The sequence below is a fragment of the Moschus berezovskii genome, chromosome 3 (assembly GCF_049115385.1).
Source record: "Moschus berezovskii isolate FMDL1 chromosome 3, NW_MosBer_1.0, whole genome shotgun sequence".
NCBI lineage: Eukaryota > Metazoa > Chordata > Mammalia > Artiodactyla > Moschidae > Moschus > Moschus berezovskii.
In genome coordinates this window covers 32,050,438-32,069,001 of record NC_142462.1, presented here as the reverse complement: position 1 = coordinate 32,069,001, position 18,564 = coordinate 32,050,438, and the positions used below count along the sequence as shown (strand labels likewise).

At 36.7% G+C, this 18,564-nt stretch overlaps 1 protein-coding gene across 1 annotated transcript; it reads left to right on the top strand.

Annotated features, from left to right (window-relative positions):
- Window positions 1–5,216: 5,216 nt before the first annotated feature.
- AGR3 (anterior gradient 3, protein disulphide isomerase family member) lies at window positions 5,217–17,063 on the top strand. The gene is made up of 7 exons (XM_055420228.2): window positions 5,217–5,369; window positions 10,723–10,786; window positions 14,592–14,644; window positions 15,106–15,182; window positions 15,413–15,476; window positions 15,927–16,010; window positions 16,722–17,063. The coding sequence occupies exons 1-7, from the start codon at window positions 5,261–5,263 to the stop codon at window positions 16,769–16,771; spliced, it is 501 nt and encodes a 166-aa protein (XP_055276203.1). The 5' UTR covers window positions 5,217–5,260; the 3' UTR covers window positions 16,772–17,063.
- Window positions 17,064–18,564: the final 1,501 nt, after the last annotated feature.

The window sequence follows — 18,564 nt, the reverse complement described above, 5'->3', positions numbered from 1 at the left end:
CAGTATGGTCTACAGAGAAGTAGCAGTTGAAGCTGATGACAATCTTAAATATACTAATCATAAGGGCAACTTTGAAGATGATTGCAGGCAATTTTGTGAAAAAATAGAAGATCACACTGAAAAATAAAGACCAATAACACCAGAAAAACCTTCAGAAAAATACCAACCACCTGGTATATGAGACAAGTATACTTAAGAAACGGATTAATGTTTATTAAAGAATTTTTTAAATTTTTGCTATAATGTACATATATTTTAAGTATTTTTACTTTAGAGAAAGATCTTCAATAGAACTATTTGTGATCTACTGTACAATAAAACCAATTTTGGCTGACGTGTATATGCTTCAAAATATCATCTAAAATTACCTAATTCCGATGACCTTTATTACCTGCTTTTACTCTCAACGTTGTCCTAGTTTACAAGATATACTACATGGTCACACTAGTAGGAAAGAAAAAATGACACTGATCATCTCAGACACCTTGGGACCTCATTCCATTACTTAAGTAGACGACTTTCTTATTCTCACTATCTATTAAAACAGATCATCTCTGAGGGATTTAACAGGGATGTCCTCAGAATGTTTTAAGATTTTTCTATATACTACTACCAGTCAAGAACAAGGTGAAAGCTCTCCCACTCTACTAAGAGGAAGACTTAAGGATGACTGCCCAGCTGTTTCTCTGCTTGTAAGTACTGGATGTAAAATGAACACCATACCTCCAGTTTCTGAATCTTCAGCAGGAAGGATTCCATTTCAATAGCATGTTCCAAGGAAGGTTCCCTTTGAGGATTCTATAGAAGAGAGAAAGTACAATTAAACGAATACGTGAATCAGAAGAATACTAAAAGAATAATAGAACCTGGCTACGTGGAGTTTCTCCTAGGATCACAGGGAAAATTTAGCAGGAAAACTATAAACTTACTATACAAAAGGAATACATTTACCATATAAATTTACTATCTCATATACATACATACTTCATAGAACAAAACTGGACCTTCCCGCCTTTAAGAGACATGATGTAGGAACAATGGCTACTTTGTTAACACGATAAAATCAAGCCAGGACTACATCCAAAGTTAAAACACTAGAAGGGCACTCTTCAATGTCAGAAGATAACCACCACCTCCACTCTTCAGCAGTACATTTATTAATATAGTGAATAATCAAAAAAAAGAGAGCAAGACAGGGAGGGAGGAAGAAATAAAAAAAATTGTTGAACCACCAGCTAAAGATCAGCCAACTTTTTCTATAAAAGACCTGAGAGTAAATATTGAAGACTTCACGGGTCACACAGTCCCTGTTTCAGCACTGCACTTCTTCGTTAGAATGCAAAAGTAACCAGAGACAATAGCAAGGCAATGGACACGGCTGTGCTTCATCCAGTCATTTCTATTTAGACACTGACATTTGAATTTCATACAATTTCCACATGTCACAAATTATGATTCTTTTGATTTTTCACCCCAAAACATTTTAAAATGTAAAAACCACTCTTAGTTCTTGGTCTGCACAAAAACAGGTGGGCCAGGTTTGAAGACTCTGCCTTAGATCACTTTAACAATAATTAAATGCAAGAAGTAGAATGTGGCGGGATAGGTGGTTTTTCCCGTGGTCATGTATGGATGTGAGAGTTGGACTGTGAAGAAAGCTGATCACCGAAGAATTGATGCTTTTGAACTGTGGTGCTGGAGAAGACTCTTGAGAGTCCCTTGGACTGCAAGGAGATCCAACCAGTCCATTCTAAAGGAGATCGATCCTGGGTGTTCATTGGAAGGACTGATGCTAAAGCTGAAACTCCAATACTTTGGCCACCTCATGCGATGAGTTGACTCACTGGAAAAGAGTCTGATGCTGGGAGGGATTGGGGGTGGGAGGAGAAGGGGACGACAGAGAATGAGATGGATGGATGGCATCACCGATTCGATGGACATGAGTTTGAGTGAACTCCGGGAGTTGGTGATGGACAGGGAGGCCTGGCGTGCTATGATTCATGGGTCGCAAACAGTCGGACACGACTGAGCAACTCAACTGAACTGAACTGAACTGAAGTGCAAGAAGTAGAACGTGGCGGGGTAGGTAGATGTGTGTCTGTTGGGGAGAGGGTGAACAGAGAAAAAAAGACAGGCAGTACTGGGGAAGGGGAAGAGAAGTTTACTTTCTTTTTGACACAACTCCATACTTTAAAAATGCTTTTCCATAATCATAGATTAATTATTAAAAAATGTTTTAAACTATTAGATAAATATAGTATCTAATTACCTGATTTCATTTTTTTTTGGCATGGTAAGGTAAGGGATTTTATACAGAGTCAAATTATTAAAATGTTAAATTTTAAAACGGCATATTTCTCTTTTCCTCTTTCTCAGAAAAGAAGGGGGGATCTGCTCTCTTCAGCTATTCATTCCAGTTCTGTAAAGAGAGTAAACCTTAGGAATTCCTCTTTGTTTTATATCTAATCTCAAGCCTCACTGACCTTTCATCAGAACAATAGTGCACACACAGTTCCGACATTCATACCAGTTCCTCCCCGCCCGCCACCCCCGACATTTTCCTGCTGTTGAACTCTAGCCAAACGTTAAATTACCCTGGGAAGTAAAAGGTGGATGAACAAAACAAGTACAAAGGTGGTATCTGGCCTCATTCTATCAGGACACTCAATCTCAATTTAGAGAAAGAAAGAAGACACTTTCTTTCTTAGTGTGAGAGCATGAGAACTGGAGAACAGCACAGATTTTTCAGACAAGCCCATTTTTGTAAGTTTGCAGGTGGACTGTGCTCTTGTTTCAAGGCAGGTGGGGCTCTAGATCAGGTGTGTGTGTGTCTATAAATCCACACCCATTTTTAACCAGAAACATCCAGAATACACTTCCAGCAAGAGCACTGACTATTTCAGGTAAGCAAGCAAAATTTCCAGATTATTTAATCAGTGGTCAAGCTCAGTTATATTTAAAGGATCACCTTTTCACTGTATAAAACTGAGGCCTTCAGTAAGTCAGAGGGAAGTCTAATGAAATTTTTATTCTTTTAATAAATTAGATTTTCTTTGTTGGCTTCATACTTTTATTCTCTACTTGTATTAATGTTACTATACTAAATTAACATTGATCAAAAGCGACCCTTTAAAAATTATGCTGCAAGTAACAACTGTTCCTCTGTTTTCTTTAATTTTCTTATTGAAGTATAGTTGACTTACAATATTCAAATTTCTGCTGTATAGCAAAGTGATTCAGTCATAAAGGATATATATGTAAGGAATACAAAGAATATATATATGTATGTATGTATGTGTTTGTGTATATATATATACTTTTTATTTTAAATATTCTCTAAGCGGCTCTCTTCCCCAGGAAAGAGAACAGAGGGATGGAGTGAAAGTTTGGGGTTAGCAGATGCAAACTTATATATAGGATGGATAAACAGCAAGGCTCTACTGTTTAGCATAGGGAGCTAATTTTAACATCCTGTGAAAAGAATGTAAAATTTCACTCCCTATTCTCTTTTACAGAGAATTTTTAAATATTTACGTAAATGACATGTTAAATTACTTTTGAAAAGTAAAGTACTGTGTCAGAAAATGCTGCCAGTGTTTATAACACCTATTTGTAGACATGTGGTTATTGGCCTCCGAGTGCAGTGTGAGCTGCTCCTGGCACATGACCACATCATGTTCATCTGTGTCCCCCAATTAGATTAACCCAGGCATCTGATACTGGAGGATTGTAAGTCATTCATGTTCTATTCACCAGGGAAATCACTACTCACCCAAAACAGTAATATATAAATTGATTGTCTTCATTATAGAATATATTTAATACCTCTTTTACAATTTATTAATGTCAAACAGAAAACAAATATTTTTATTTAAGTAGAACAGTCTGACAATCATACCTAATAACTTGAAATCTGAAAAAAAATATTCAGTTCCTATTTAAATTGGGCAGCTTTAAACTAAGAAAAAGGTGAAGTTATAACTTCTTTTGATAGAGATTCTACCTACTTATCTCTGTCTGTATCATAAAGAATTTTTTCTCATGCTTCCTCCAGATTAACTGCTTCTTAACTCCTTGCTTCTAAAGGTACCTGGGAGAATCTTAAGGCAACTGGGGGCTCTCTTCCCCAGAAAAGAGAACAAAGGCTCATAAAATTTTACAGATAAATTCAGAGATTTTTGAGACTTCAGGATTTCAATCACAGATCATCTAGAAGCTCCCTGGACCCAAGATAAGACCCTGCCTTAGATGGTTGCTTCCACTTCTCTACAGCAACTTTCACCCCAACAAAGCCTGCCCTCCAAACACTGGAATCTGTGTTCCAGATTCAACTGTCTTTATCCTCTACTGAAATCTACCCTTTCTTTGTTCCAACCTTTACGGTACAAGATGACATCCATAAGGTAAAAGATGGCATTCTGAAATGTTTTACAGTATTACCAAGTTAAAAGAACTTAAACTGTGATGCTTATCAGCACCATGATTATTGTTTAACAGGGTTTCTCAATACCAAGAAATTTATGAGTGAGTCCTTTCCAGATTAGGAAAGAAAATAATTTAAATAGAACCAAAGCAACCATTTTCAATCCAGGAGAGAATGGAAGGGATGCACCGCTGGCGAGATAAAGATTCTGAAATGAGAGGCCTGATTTTTAAACAGGGCAGGGTTGCATGCTGAAGAGCGAAAGGCCGAGCAAACGATGGGAGGATAAAGATACATGGCTATCAAGAACTGAGAAACAAGAGCCTCCATGTTCCGTTTGCCTCTCATTTCCACTTGAAGCACTAACTGTTCCTGCCTCATCTTACTGTCTCAGCATAAAGTTAAAACGGTGTTTTAACCAAAAGGCAAAGATTATTTACGCATGCCACTTGCCCACTGCATTCAGCAGGGGCAAGCCCTTTAATCAACGTGATTTTATCTGAGGTTTAAAGCAGTGCTGTAAGCACTCAAATGCTGTCAGAAATAGGCTGTGGGTGCCTATTTGGGGTTTCAACTTCATTGTACTACCCCTAGGAAGCCCAAACACTGTGGCTTTTCATCAAGTGGACTTTTATTGAATTGATTGCATTTTTACAATAATTTAAAAAGAAAATGTGAAAGTTATAGATGATTGTACCATGTCAACTCACACAAGCAAAGCAACCTGTCAGCCTAAGTTTGGTCTAACTCTTAACAAATGTCTTGATGACAACCTGAGGTAACCTACTAGATTCTGACATTTTTTACCATCCAGTTCTGAAGGATTCTTGAGAAGACATGATGTCACACTCAGCTCTGGTCCTCTGCCTCTTACTCATCACAGTTTCTTCCAACCTTGCCATTGCTATCAAAAAGGAAAAGAGACCTCCTCAGACACTTTCAAGAGGTACTGGAATTTCATTTTATTTTCTAAACTCAGTCATTTGGATTGTTTTAAAATTCTTCATCTCTTGCCCACAGTCTAGTTATAAAACTAACTTGTACCACTATTTTTTGAGGATTTTGCACAGTGTAAAATGACATAATCATAGATTGCTATGGTTTAAGGAAATGGGAACCCACTCCAGTGTCCTTGCCTGGAGAATCCCAGGGACGGGGGAGCCTGGTGGGCTGCCGTCTATGGGGTCGCACAGAGTCAGACATGACTGAAGCGACTTAGCAGCAGCAGCAGCAGCAGCAGGCTGTATATACAGTAAAAACTATGGGCTTTAAATGTTTGGGAAAATTCCTACGGAAAAAAGAAAGACATGTAGAAGAACCTCTAACAAGGTTAATGTGCATGCCTAAGGAATTTTGAGATTTCAGTGTGTAAATTTTCTTTTAGCTTACACGAAAATAAAATAATTTAAAAGAAATTTTAAAAAAACTAACTCAATTAACTGGAATTTTTTGTTGTGTGTCACTTGAAAACAGGGGGAAAAGAATCCCAGAAAGGATCAGTTAATTTTAAAGAGTGAGCCAAACCAAATGAAAAACAAATTTTTTGCTTCATCTTCTATAGAAATAGTGGAAAACTAGCTTCATTGCCTATAACTTTGGTAACCAGGGTCCTAGAAAATTCTGGAAAATTCTATTGATTAATATGTCATATTGATATCCTAAACGCAATCAGGATTTCCATAGAATCTGTTCCAGTGCTCTGTCCAATATTTATTCAGGCAAGAAAATAATTTGGAATGATTTTATACTGGGATACCTCAAAAATTATTTTATCTCCATACTCCAAGAATTCTGGTTAACCAAGTGTTTACTATGCTGACTCCGGGAAACCGCTATAGTATTTTTAGACAACATGATCTAGATTTGCCATGGTCTACACTGTCATGGGAAATAGATGGGGAAATAGTGGAAACAGTGTCAGACTTTGTTTTTGGGGGGCTCCAAAATCACTGCAGATGCTGATTGCAGCCATGAAATTAAAAGACGCTTACTTCTTGGAAGGAAAGTTATGACCAACCTAGATGGTATATTAAAAAGCAGAGACATTACTTTGCCAACCAAGGTCCGTCTAGTCAAGGCTATGGTTTTTCCTGTGGTCATGTATGGATGTGAGATTTGGACTGTGAAGAAAGCTGATCGTCAAAGAATTGACGCTTCTGAACTGTGGTGCTGGAGAAGACTCTTGAGAGTCCCTTGGACTGCAAGGAGATCCAACCAGTCCATTCTAAGGGAGATCAATCCTGGGTGTTCATTGGAAGAACTGATGCTAAAGCTGAAACTGCAATACTTTGGCCACCTCATGCGACAAGTTGACTCACTGGGAAAGACTCTGATGCTGGGAGGGATTGGGGGCGGGAGGAGACAGAGACGACAGAGAATGAGATGGTTGGATGGCATCACCGACTCGATGGACATGAGTAAACTCTGGGAGTTGGTGATGGACAGGGAGGCCTGGCGTGTTGTGATTCATGGGGACGCAAAGAGTCAGACACAACTGAGCAACTGAACTGAACTGAACTGAACACTCTTTAGAAAAGATCTATTCTGTACCAGCTGCTTTACTTCGGCCTAACAAACAATTATATCTTCACCTGTAAAGAAATATAAACAAGATTCTCAAAATTGATTCCTACATTTCCAGCTACCAGAAATGTAAAGAAAATCATTCATCTGCACATAGCTAATTCTAAATCAGTCTAAATCAGTAGCACAACCCAAAAACACAACTGACCACTACTTGGAATGACAATGTGAACTAAGTAATGAACAAATGGAGATAAATTATAGCATAATTTCAAATTTGAAAAGATTAACTTTCTTTCTAATTTATCCCTTAACAAATGTACTGGATGCCAGTCAACTGCTCACCAATATTCAGTCAAAGTAATTAATTCTACTTTAGTTTAAAATCACAGAAAGTCTAAAAAAATCAGCAAGCTTTTGCAAAATAAATAAAAGAGGGAAATGTCTTCCTAAGTGTAATTTATCATGTTATCTCCCTATATACACATGCAATAGTCATAAAACAATGAACTCATTAGCCTTAAATTGCCAAAGACCAAACCAGTCACTGCCCTTAAAGACCCTCGAGGGCTGAATTAAACACCATGTGCAACACCAAGTAGCATATGGGGCTGCTTGGAGTGGGGAGCAGCACCAGTTAAGCAGAGACACTGTTAGGGAGAAGAGGGAATATTAATTGGAAAAAGTTAAGAAATGGTTCAACATAAAAGTGAACCCCAAAACCTTGACTTGCTTTGGAATCAAAAGAACTGCTCTGCAACAGCACCTGGCACACAGTAAGTACTCAACAAATACACATTGAAGATGAAAGAAATCTCAGATGACAAGTAAACATAGCCAGTACTGAATTATGAATTATGGTAACTAAGATCATGGCATCCAGTCCCATCACTGCATGGCAGGTAGAAGGGGAAAAAGTGGAAACAGTGACAGATTTTATTTTCCTGGGCTCCAAAATCACCGTGGATGGTGACTGCACCATGAAATTAAAAGACACTTGCTCCTTGGAAGAAAAGCTATGACAAACCTAGACAGCATATTAAAAAGCAGAGATACTACTTTGCTGACAAAGGTCCATCTAGTTAAAGTTATGGTTTTTCCAGTAGTCATGTATGGATGTGAGAGTTGTACTATAAAGAAGGCTGAGTGCCAAAGAAATGATGCTTTCTAACTCTGGTGTTGGAGGAGACTCTCGAGAGTCCCTTGGACTACAAGCAGATCAAACCAGTCAATCCTAAGGGAAATTATACCTGAATATTCATGGGAAGGATTGATGCTGAAGCTGAAACTCTAACACTTTGGCTACCCGATGTGAAGAGCTGACTCATTGGTAAAGACCCTGATGCTGGGAAAGATTGAGGGCAGGATGAGAAGGGGGCAACAGAGGATGAGATGGTTGGATGGCAACGTCAACTCAGTGGACAAGAATTTGAGCAAACTCCAGGAGATGGTGAAGGACAGGGAAGCCTGGCATGCTGCTGTCCATGGGGTTGCAAAGAGTTGGACATGATTGAGTAACTAAACAACAACAATGAACAGAGACCCTGAAGACAGTTTAAATTCTGTACCACCTTTAGCCTATTGTGATTATGAGGTAAAGTGTATAAAAATAATTATAATATAATATGACTATCTTGCCAAGCTATGAATGAACTGTTTGAGAGCAGGGACTATAGTCCCCCACCTTTGTACACCCAGTGCCAAGTAGAGCAAGGCATATAGCAGATGTTCCTTTAATGTTTGCAGAACTAAATTCACCAAGGGCAGAGAACAGTAATTCTTCCCATTGCTGACATTCTGGCATTGAATGGTATTTGCAACAGAATAGGGAAATTAAGCAGGAGCCTAGTCTCACTGGCTGTTTCCAAAGCAACTTTTATCGAATGCTAAATGTAGCATAAAGTTACTACATATGCTCAAGCAAAGAAAATCCTTCAGGATTACTATAGACAGGAATGATTCCTGCTAAGGTGGGGGTACTAAGCTAACATAAGTTGGTCTTCCAATGCCCAGCTTCTAAAATCAGGCAAAACAAACCAACAACATTTCTGGTAAGGGAGTAAAATAATGCAGTCACTTTGGAAAAAGTCTGGTAGTGCCCCCATAATGTTAAAGGTACAGTTACCATTTAGTCCAGCAATTCCACCTCTAGGGATATACCCAGGGAAAATGCAAACATATGTTCACACAAAAGTTTTGCTCCCATGTGTTCACAGCAGCAGTATTCATAAAATCCAAAAAATAGAAACAACCCAAATGTTCATCAAATGATGAATGGATAAACAAAATGTGGTATAGTGTTAACAATGGAATGGCCCAAAAATGAAGTCCTAATACACGCAATGACATGGATGAACCTTGAAAACATTGTACTGAATGAAAGCATCCAGCCATAAAACACATCATATCTTACATGATTCCACAGACAAAAGCATCTGGACTAAGGTAACCTACAGACAGAAAGTGGATTCAGTGTTTCTTAGGGTTGAGGAAATGAAAGATTAGGTGGTGATAACTGAGTGGTAAAGGGTTTTTTTTTTCAGGTGATAAAAATGTTCCAGTGATGGTTGCACACTATTTAAATATAGCCAAAAAAAGTATCTACTTTCAATAGATGAACTGTATTGTTATTAATTATATTTAATAGTCTCTATTAAAAAACAAACTAAAACCTGACAAAAATCATGCATTCATATTTATCTTTCTTCATAATTCTGCTTCTTAAGTCCTGGCCATCTTCTAAGCCATGGTATCAAAACAAGAAACTCCAGTCTGACACACTTGAAGCATACAAAAAACTCTGAATACAAACTAAACTGCAAATATTTCTATTTTCAAATTAATTCCATCTTTTCCATCTGTAGACTGAGACATTTCCAGAACATACTTTGAAATACTTTGTGCATTCTCCTCGACAGTCATTCTTCAATCACTAGTATACATCCCCAACTCCTCACATCACCACTTTAAGGACCAGTAGGTTCTCTCTCTACTCCTTGTGTTCTATATCCCTCTCCTCCACTCTTTTGGATGCTTCCAAAACAACTGTGTTTTATTGGTTTTTCTCTCAACCATGAAATTTCCACAGCAGAATTTTTTACCTGTTAAAACTCAAAAGCAAAATTTGAAATTCTATTTTTTCATGATGTATTCTGATTTTAAAGGCATCAACATCTCCCAGTACTCAAGCTTCAAGGACATTAGACAGTACAGTCCAACATATTCCTAATAGATTTACAAAGTACGCAAGGGATTCCCAGGTGGCGCTAGTGGTAAAGAACCCACCTGCCAATGCAGGAGATGCGAGACTTGGGTTCAATCCCTGGGTCAGGAAGAGCCCCTGGAGGAGGAAACGGTAACCCACTCCAGTATTCTTGCCTTGAGAATCCCATGGACAGAGGATCATGGTGGGCTACAGTCCACAGGTCACAAAAAGTCAGACATGACTGAAGCAATTTAGCATCTGCACTTACAAAGCATGCAGATTAACTAGTCTTCTCCTGTACAATCTGAAAGCCAGAGTTTTTGCATGGTCCAAAGATATCTTATCTATCACCACTAACCGTAATAGCATCTACTGAACATTTACTAGGTTCAAGGCCATGGGTGTTGAGATATGAAACAAAGTTACAAAACGTCAGCACTATCATCTAAAAGGACACAGCCTCTTCCTGTCTCGTTATAATTATGTATCCTCTATATCACATTGCACGTGCGCATTTCAGAACTCTTCAGGGGTCTTGAGTTGATACACTGATTTCCCTCTTCTGTTTTAGGATGGGGAGATGACATCACTTGGGTGCAGACTTATGAGGAAGGTCTCTTCCATACTCAAAAAAGGTAAAATACCTCTCATTCAACTTTGACATACACATACCTCATTACTGAGAGCCAAAAAACTAGCATGTTAGCTTTTGAAAGGACACAGTAACAATTTGCTCTGATATTGAGTGCTGTTTAAAATAAGAGCTGCTATTAGAATTGTTTATAACCAAGAGGTCTAAATATCCTTGTATTAATTCTTTAATAACCCAGGCAAGCTTTTATACTGAGGAATAACTGACATTATAGTAATGTCAGACATACAAAATGATGATTGGATATTTGTATATAGTGCAAAATGGTACAGCAATAAGTCTAGTTCAGACTTATTAAAGACTTATTTAGACTTAAACAACATCCACCAAGTAAACTTCTGAATATAAGCTGCATAAACAAAACAGATTATGCAAAACACTGGGCATTACACAAGCTTAAAAAGAAACCTGGTTTACAGCAGTGTTTCTCAAGGCTGTCTAATTATCAGAACAATTCAGAGAGCCTTGTTTAAAATCCACATTCATGGTCAGTCAGTCCAGTACTTACTGAGTGACCACTGCTATGTGCCAGGCACTGTTATATACTCAATGACCAAGAGTGACATGATTTTTATCCTTGAAGATCTACTGACTTTGAGGGGATAGAGCTAAGACAATTACATTTTTAAAAGCACCCCAAATATTTATCAAATATCGAAAGAGTGTTCAATTCAACTCTTCAAAGAAAAAGGAAAGATTCCAAATAATTGAGTAACACACTCTCAACACTGGACAAACATTACCAAAAAATACAGAAAAGTTTACAGAATAACCTTATTATCAAAGAGAAATGCAAAACGCAAACAACATATCAGCAAAAAGCAGCCAGCAGAACACTTAAAAAATATACTCTGGTAAAGTGAAATTCAGTTTGGGAATGCCTAAGGAGTCAAGAATAAGAACTCTATTAAAATAATCTAATATTCATAAGGACACAAATCATACAGTGTCTCCTATCAACATAAACGGTGAAGAGACATTTACAATAATGCCAAATCCGTACTGGAGTTTCTTAAACATTTATTTAACAATATCAATTTATTTTTATTTATCCTAACAAAGAAATATCCATCTCAGTAAAAACAAAAAAACAAACCTAAAAACCCAGTATCATGCTTACTGGGAAAATCAATTAAAGTATCCCACTGATGGGATTCTTTCATCACCACAATTACTAACATTGTTCTCGAGACACCAAGCAATGCAATTAGATGAGAAAAAGAGTGTGAAAATATCTTCATCTGCAGATGTTGACTGTGTACATGAAAAACTTGAGAATCAACTCTTAAGTATTCAGAAGGATGAAAATTAAGTTAAATTAGATGAGACTAAATTAATACCCAGAAACCAATGGCATATATATATAAATAAAATTAAAGGACTTCCCAGGTGGTGCCAGTGATAAAGAACCTACCTGCCAATTCAGGAGACGTAAGAGATGGCTATGATCCCTGGGTCAGGAAGATCCCTTGGAGGAGGGCATGGCAACAGTCTCCAGTATTCTTGCCTGGAGAATCTCATGGACAGAGCCTGGTGGGCTACAGTTCATCAGCTGGCTAAGAGTCGGACACAACTAAAGTGACTTAGCACACACGCATATAAAAGTTAAATGGTTAAATAGCAGAAAAAAAGACAAAATATCTCAGGGTAAATGACAGAAAATGCACGAAATCTATTGTGAACTAAATGTACTACTGAGAAAATTGCAAACCTATGACATGAGTTCTGTGTTCTTATATAGGAAGACTCAAGATTGTAAAAAGGTCAATTCTCTTTATACTTCAAATTTTTTAAAGACAATCACAATACATTAGTACAGTTTTTGTTTAAAAAATAATTCTAAAATTGAAATGGGAACACAGACACAAATAGTTCGGAACTTTCTGAAAAAGAAACCAGTGGGGACTAGCCTTTAATCAATATGTAACATTTTACCAAACTACAATAAAACAATGTTACTGGTAAAAGAACTGAACAGAATGGAGAGAAGAGAAATAAAACCAGATACAACAGAAACTGTGTATGTGATAAAGTAACATTTTAAATCAGGAATAGGGGACACAGAGTATGTAAAACAATTATTGTTAGAATTTGAGAGTCATGTGGAAAATAAAGTTGGATCCATACCTCACATTTTACACCAAAATAGATTACAAAGATTAATTATAAGGATGAAACCATTAAGGTACTGCTACTGCTGCTGCTCAGTCACTTCAGTCGTGTCCGACTCTGTGCGACCCCATAGACGGCAGCCCACCAGGTTCCTCCGCCCCTGGGATTCTCCAGGCAAGAACACTGGAGTGGGTTGCCATTTCCTTCTCCAATGCATGAAAGTGGAAAGTGAAAGTGAAGTCGATCAGTCGTGTCCGACTCTTATCGACCCCGTGGAAGATACTATTGCATAATATGTCTTTAAATTCTTGGAGTATGGAAGGGCTGATACTACGATAAGGCATGCGGGATGTCTAGCGCAGAAACAAAGCACTTAATTTTCTGCCCTTGGAGTTACTCTCCCCGCACCTTTGTATTTCTTTAGGCTGGAGTATCGCCAAAGTTAAAAAGGAAAAAAAAAAGGAAATGTGAGGTTGATAAATGTTAGCTTTCTATGTTATAAATTTTAAAAGTTGTAGGATTTATTTTGGAGAGGGCAATGGCACCCCACTCCAGTACTCTCGCCTGGAGGATCCCATGGACGGAGGAGCCTGGTAGGCTGCGGTCCGTGGGGTCGCTGAGGGTCGGACACGACTGAGCGACTTCACTTTCACTTTCATGCATTGGAGAAGGCAATGGCAACCCACTCCAGTGTTCTTGCCTGGAGAATCCCAGGGACGGAGGAGCCTGGTGGGCTTCCATCTATGGGGTCACACAGAGTCGGACACGACTGAAGCGACTTAGCGGCAGCAGCAGCAGCAGGATTTATTTTACCTAAAATTAATGTAAATTATGTTTGAGGATTAAATGAAATTATTAACAACTCAAAGTTTGTTATCTTCTTTGAGGTGTATTTCATATAATTTCCTCTGTTCTTTTAAAGATTTATGATTTATATTTTTACATTAGTCTCTTTTTGGACCCAACATCCTCTGAAAATTAAACATTAAAAAATATGTTTCCAAATCATAATTCATTTATCCTTTACTATAGTCAACATTCTAACTTTCCTCTAATTCTAAACAGCAGTCAATTAACTACCATAAAAATTTTTTTTTCCAAGGGTTAAAATCAAACTGACACTGAAAATATACAGGAAGGGAACTCTCACTGAGATTGCTTATAGAATTATGACAAGAGTGAAAGTTGGTAAAAATAACCAAATATTAATAGCCTTTTTTGCAAAAACTAAAAACAGAAGAAAATAAGCAAAAACTTTATTCTCCTAAAATTTTATACCACATGTTGACTGGAAATGAATGTCTTGTTCATATCCTTTCAACTCTGGAGACAGAATTGACTCTATCTTTCTAACTGTACTACAGTATATATAAGAATGACCTGGTCAACGTGTTAAGCTATGATTCCTGGACCTCAACCCCAGAGATTCTGATTGAGTGGACCCAGAGGAGTCAGAAAATTTACATTTCTAATAAGCTACATTTCTGGTGAGGCTGATGCTTCAGTTCTGGAGTCATTTTATGAGTAACCCTACTATAGATTACAGCACTGTGATTTGTCAACCTGAGAATTTTAGTTAATGTCTTATAGAAAGTATGAAAACCTTAAATCTAATTTCCCTGTACAGTTTGACTCAAATGAATCACTTGGCTCAATTTCACATTCTCTCTGTTTAGTAACAAGCCACTGATGGTTATTCATCACTTGGAAGACTGTCAATACTGCCAAGGTAATTTATGCTTTTAAGATCATAGGAAAGTGACCTAGTTACAAATTAAGAAGGCACTTGAAATAAAAAAAAAAAAAGACAACTGATAGAGTAACATCATTTTATTAAGGGGCTGACTGACTACAATGATTGTTAGCAATATATCTCTCTGTATCCCCTGCCCCCCAAAAAGGTGGGAAAACTGGCTGAAAAGATGATGCTTTAACCAATGACTCAATGAATTAAGTGACATTATAAAACTGGCGATTTCAATGTGATTATCCCTTGATGTCCCCCCCAACCTTGGATAGACGGTGTCCCTCATTGATTTCCAATGAGAGACAGAGTAGCAATGGGCCAATCAACTATTAACATCCAAGTTATACAAGTAAACAAATGCAAAATACTAGCTTTATTTTGCTACATTATTTTAATGTAATCTTGATCCTTGAAACTAACTGGCATTACATCTTTCCCCACAGCACTAAAAAAAGTGTTTGCCCAAAATAAAGAAATACAAGAAATGGCTCAGAATAATTTCATCATGCTGAATCTCATGGTACATGATCTCTACAATTTTTTTTAATATTTCAATTCAATGGAAAAGTTTAATCTCTTTTAGTCTTTATTTAAAGGCAAAAGGAGCTATATAGTATTAGTGGACATAGAATGTTATATAGAATTGTAAGAGGCTAAAATACACAATTTACTGAAAACCTGTTTACATATTTTTAAATCAACTGTTAAAAACAATCCAATCCAATAACATTTTTTTCCTTCTTTTGCTAGCATGAGACCACAGATAAGAATTTATCACCTGATGGACAATATGTGCCTAGAATCATGTTTGTGGGTAATTGTGTAATCTCTTTCCATCAGATTTACAAAATCAGTAGTCTTCTTGCTTTTACTTTCAAATGTTAGTTCATTCGAAACTATTCCTTGTAATAGTATTTGAAGTACTATTCCTTTTAAAGGGGAGTTATTAGTAACCCAGTCAACAATAGCTCTTATTAGTTCAACAATCAAACTCATTATATTTGCAACTTATAAATATTAAAGTTTTATTTTTAAATTAGCTCATGCTATTAAATCAATCCCCAAAATACTTTCAGTACAGTTCTCTAAACTATGTTGATAGAGAGCTATAGCATACTAAAATGGAAACTCTGATTAACTCATCATGAATTAACATGTATGAAAACTGATTTAGCTTGTAAATATGCTTAACGTTTGTTTCCAAGCTAGAGGCATGAATGATTTTCAGAACTTGTAAAAAATATGTAACATTTTTTGTGGGCAGATCCTTCTTTAACAGTCAGAGCTGATATAACTGGAAGATACTCGAACAGATTATACACATATGAACCTCAGGATTTACCACTATGTAAGTATTCTCAAATTATCTTAAACAGTGATGCCAGCAACACTTGACTGTTAGAAGGATGAGTGATGCCCTCCATCAGCACTTTCCCTCAAACAGTGCTTCCCAGCCATCACAGTTCCTGGGATTGGCAGTGGTGGTTGTGGTTAAAATGCAAACTCTTAGCTCCAGTTGACATCAGAATTTCTGGGACAACTTGGAATCCTTTTTTCAACAAGGATCTCTAACAGTCCTTGTGATCACTAAATGTTAAGACCATCAAACAGAATAGAGTACACATTAAAATTACACTTTAAGAAAACCAGTCCATTCTTCTCATATCAAAGATCATATGTGATTTCCTCAAAGTGATTAATAATTAAATCTCTTCCTCAGTCTGACTTGGGACTTTCATTCTTAACGACATTCACTATCAGCTATGCTTAATAAGATAGTTATGCTTGTCATATCCAACGAAGCTAATACAAAATGATCAGTTAACAAAACAGATACCCCCTCAAATCCCTCTAATAAAATTCTTTAACGTAAAGTTAATTAATCAGCTCTAAAAGGTCTAATCCCTAAATTTATGTGTACACTTTTATATAATAGTTTTTAATATTGCAGATAAATCCCCGTATCTTTATAGTTGTTCAACAGGTTGATTTTAATTCAGGATTAATTATAAAATTTTATATTCTCATTTACTAATAATATATATTTACTTTATTACAGTGATAGAAAACATGAAGAAAGCATTAAAACTTATTCAATCTGAGTTATAATATATTACCTCTAAGAGGTCAAAAGTCACGAAGAAAGACTTCTGGTTAACTGACTAAAACTAAATGGGTGGGTACATGAATTCTGTAACATTATCATTTAGATTCTTAATGTGCTTGAATATTCTTATGAAGGTAAAATGATATTCTAATAAAAGTCAAAATCTGAGCATGACAATATTGTGGTTTTCCTGCACTGGTAGCAAAGAAAGCTTTTCATGAGCTGATAGTTACAGTGGAGACCTAAGAAAAAGGCATCTACATTGGTTGTTTCTATTTTCTGATCTATCATTCCTTCCACCGAGTAATCTAATCTTATTTCTGACCCCTCTATTACATAGAACATGCAAGCTTAGGTCATGCCTGATCTTCACATCACCAAAGCAAATGGATTCATCTCTATCCACTTATTGTTTGAACTTTTAGCAGCGCAACTCTTAGAATTAACCGTTTACTTCGTTTTATCTCTAATTATAATAAATTTATTTAAAAAATATTTCTAAACTTCAAATACGTTTTTATTGGGTGGATATTTTACACTTAATAATTTTAAGGAGAACAAAATTGTCTCCAGAATATTAAAGAATTCCTCCAGCTAACTAGATGAAGAGGAATCTATACACTCTGAAATTATCAAACATTCAACTACCAAGTCAATTCTTCATAGGATGCTTCTGGAGGATCATATCCATGTCTTCTATTCCTTCAAATAACAGTCCCCCCAAATCCTAATTTTTTATGGACAAAATTTCCATCATCAGTTGGAGTAATTCTAATTACTGAAGAAAATCTCTTAATCAGCTGAAATTAATTCTCAGAAAGGTGAGAATGTCTCAGATGGGCAAAAATTATCCTAATCCATGGATTTGGCTGCATTTAAATAACTTGAATTATTTTAGATACAAAGGTACACTATCTTATGAGATACATATACAACATTTATGATATTGACATCTAATTAATTCCAATGTTTCATGAATCAGAGAAAGAAAAGTTTCTTTCAGATTTTACTTGATCATTATTCAGTTCATTTTAAGCAGACTTTTAGGAATTGATCTATTTAGATATAAATAGGCTACAGTTCAGTTTGGTCGCTCAGTTGTGTCCAACTCTTTGCCATGGATGGTAGGACACCAGGTTTCCCTATCCATCACCAACTCCCAGAGCTTGCTCAAACTCATACCCATTGAGTCAGTGATGCCATCCAACCATCTCATCCTCTGTCGTCGCCTTCTCCTCCTGTCTTCAATCTTTCCCAGCATCAGGGTCTTTTCCAGTGAGTCAGTTCTTCGAATCAGGTGGCCAAAGTATTGGAGTTTCAGCTTCAGCATCAGTCCTTCCAATGATTATTCAGGACTAATTTCCTTTAGGATTGACTGGTTGGATCTCCTTGCTATCCAAGGGGGTCTCAAGAGTCTTCTCCAACACCACAGTTCAAAGGCATCAGTTCTTCAGTGCTCAGCTTTCTTTATAGTCCAACTCCCACATCCATATATGACTACTGGAAAACCATAGCTTTGACTAGACGGACCCTTATTGGCAAAGTAATGTCTCTGCTTTTTACATGACCATCAATATTATATATCCATGTATCCTCTTTGCAAAAGAATATTAAACATCCTATTTTTATTTTAGATCAAAGTCTGGAGTTGTTTTTTTTAATGCATTCTAAGAGACCAAAGTATATGTGTATTCTCTACAACAATTTATGAAGAATAATATAACTGATTTCATTGTTGCATAAATAGTACAGAGACAGAAAATGTCAGTGGTTGTTTGCAGTGAACTAAGAAGGA